The 1,852-nt window shown below is 33.6% G+C and overlaps 1 protein-coding gene across 1 annotated transcript; it reads left to right on the top strand.

Annotated features, from left to right (window-relative positions):
• Positions 1-499: 499 nt before the first annotated feature.
• LOC100814841 (dirigent protein 19) lies at positions 500-1,852 on the top strand. The gene has a single exon (XM_014773503.3). The coding sequence runs from the start codon at positions 693-695 to the stop codon at positions 1,425-1,427; it is 735 nt and encodes a 244-aa protein (XP_014628989.1). The 5' UTR covers positions 500-692; the 3' UTR covers positions 1,428-1,852.

Raw genomic sequence — 1,852 nt, 5'->3', positions numbered from 1 at the left:
AATATGATGAGTTTCTTATATAAAATTTAATAATTTCTAATTTTTAATGTATTCAAAAACACGTTTTTTAGTTCATAATGAAGGACTAAAATCATGTTATTTATGATAAATGTAGGAACGGAAGAACTACGGACCAACATTTAAAAATATTCTAAAGAACCAAAACATATTATTACCTTTAAAAATTAGTACTATATCCTTTATGCTCTTAAGATAAAAGTCTAAAAATAAATAACTTACAATTAAATTGACACTAACCTATCAGACATCAAGGAATAAAATTTAATTGGTTCAGCATAATATATAAATTATTATAATTTTTTCAATATCGATCTTCTATTCTTATGAATAAAAAAAATTAATCCATACCTACTATATAAAAAAACACTGTAAAAAAAGTTAACCCAAAAGATTGATATATTAATGTTAGATCTTATTGTGTTTATGTGTGAAAAAATTATATATTTAACAAAATAATTGATATGTAAACCTAATCATAATCACACACTTTGAATAACATGAATACTTTGACAAAAAATTGACCCAAGCCTCACTGCCGATAACCTATTTTTCTTTTAAGTTTGCACATATTAGTACTTTTATGGTCGTTGAATTGGTGTACATATTAGTACTTTATTTACAAATACAACTTCTCACTTCATTTTTTTTTCCCATTCTCACTTTACACTTTCATGCAAAAGACTCCCCACCCCAAGTCAACACCTACATCACCTCATCCTCTCCCTCTCACACACCTTTTTATATCCCTTCTCACACCCCTCTCTTCATCCGATCCCACTTTTGTTAGCCCAAAAATCAAGAAACCCTTCACACAAACCCCACCACCAACCATGTCCACCAAACTACTCCTAACCCTAATCCTCATCTCTTACACCCTCTCCAATGTCATAGGAGAAGAAACAGGCTTTGTGGGCACACTACACCCCAAATCCTTAGGTCTTCACAAGAAACAAACCCTAAGCCACTTCAAATTCTACTGGCATGACATAGTGAGCAGTGGAGCCAACTCCACCTCAGCCACAATCATCCCACCACTCCCCAAATACAACACAACCACTTCCTTCGGCATGGTCAACGTCATGGACAACCCCTTGACTCTGGGCCCCGAGCTGGGCTCCAAGCTCGTGGGCCGGGCCGAGGGGTTCTATGCCCTAACCTCACAGTCCCAGATCAACTTGCTTATGGTCATGAACTTTGCCTTGTTTGAAGGGAAGTACAACGGGAGCACCATAACTATCGTGGGGAGGAACGCTGTTAGTGAAAATGAAAAGGATATTCCTGTGGTTGGTGGAAGTGGGGTTTTTAAGTTTGCTAAAGGCTATGCTCATGCCAAGACCTACTTCTTTGATCCCAAGACTGGGGATGCTACCACTGAGTACAACATCTATGTCCTTCATTACGAGTAAACCATTGATTTGCATTGCTCTCTCAAATATCATCTTTTCTCTTAAAGATTGTTTTTATTACAATAATGAAATTGTATCAGTAGTCTCTAATTAAAATATTCAATATCCATCAATTTTGTCCTTACGGTTGTATATTTTAATAATCGTAAGTGACTCATTTGAAGAATTTTTTTTCTATCAATAATTGAGAGATTATTTAGTATGATTTCTAATAATTAAGAGATTGATTGGTTATGTAATTTTTTTATTTAAGACTAATTATGAGAGGAAATAATACTTAGAAATGGAGTTGATGATTTATAGTGAGAGACTTGTGATTATTTTATCTTTTTAAGGGTTTTTCTTTTTGAGTTTATTTTTCTCATATTTTTGTGTTTGGTACTTGTTACAATGATATGAATAATAATCTATGATATTCTCTCTCC

The sequence above is a fragment of the Glycine max genome, assembly GCF_000004515.6.
Source record: "Glycine max cultivar Williams 82 chromosome 3 unlocalized genomic scaffold, Glycine_max_v4.0 Gm03_scaffold_27, whole genome shotgun sequence".
Classification (NCBI taxonomy): Eukaryota; Viridiplantae; Streptophyta; class Magnoliopsida; order Fabales; family Fabaceae; genus Glycine; species Glycine max.
Note: the sequence above shows the minus strand (reverse complement) of the source record. Positions and strands in the feature narration are given on the sequence as shown.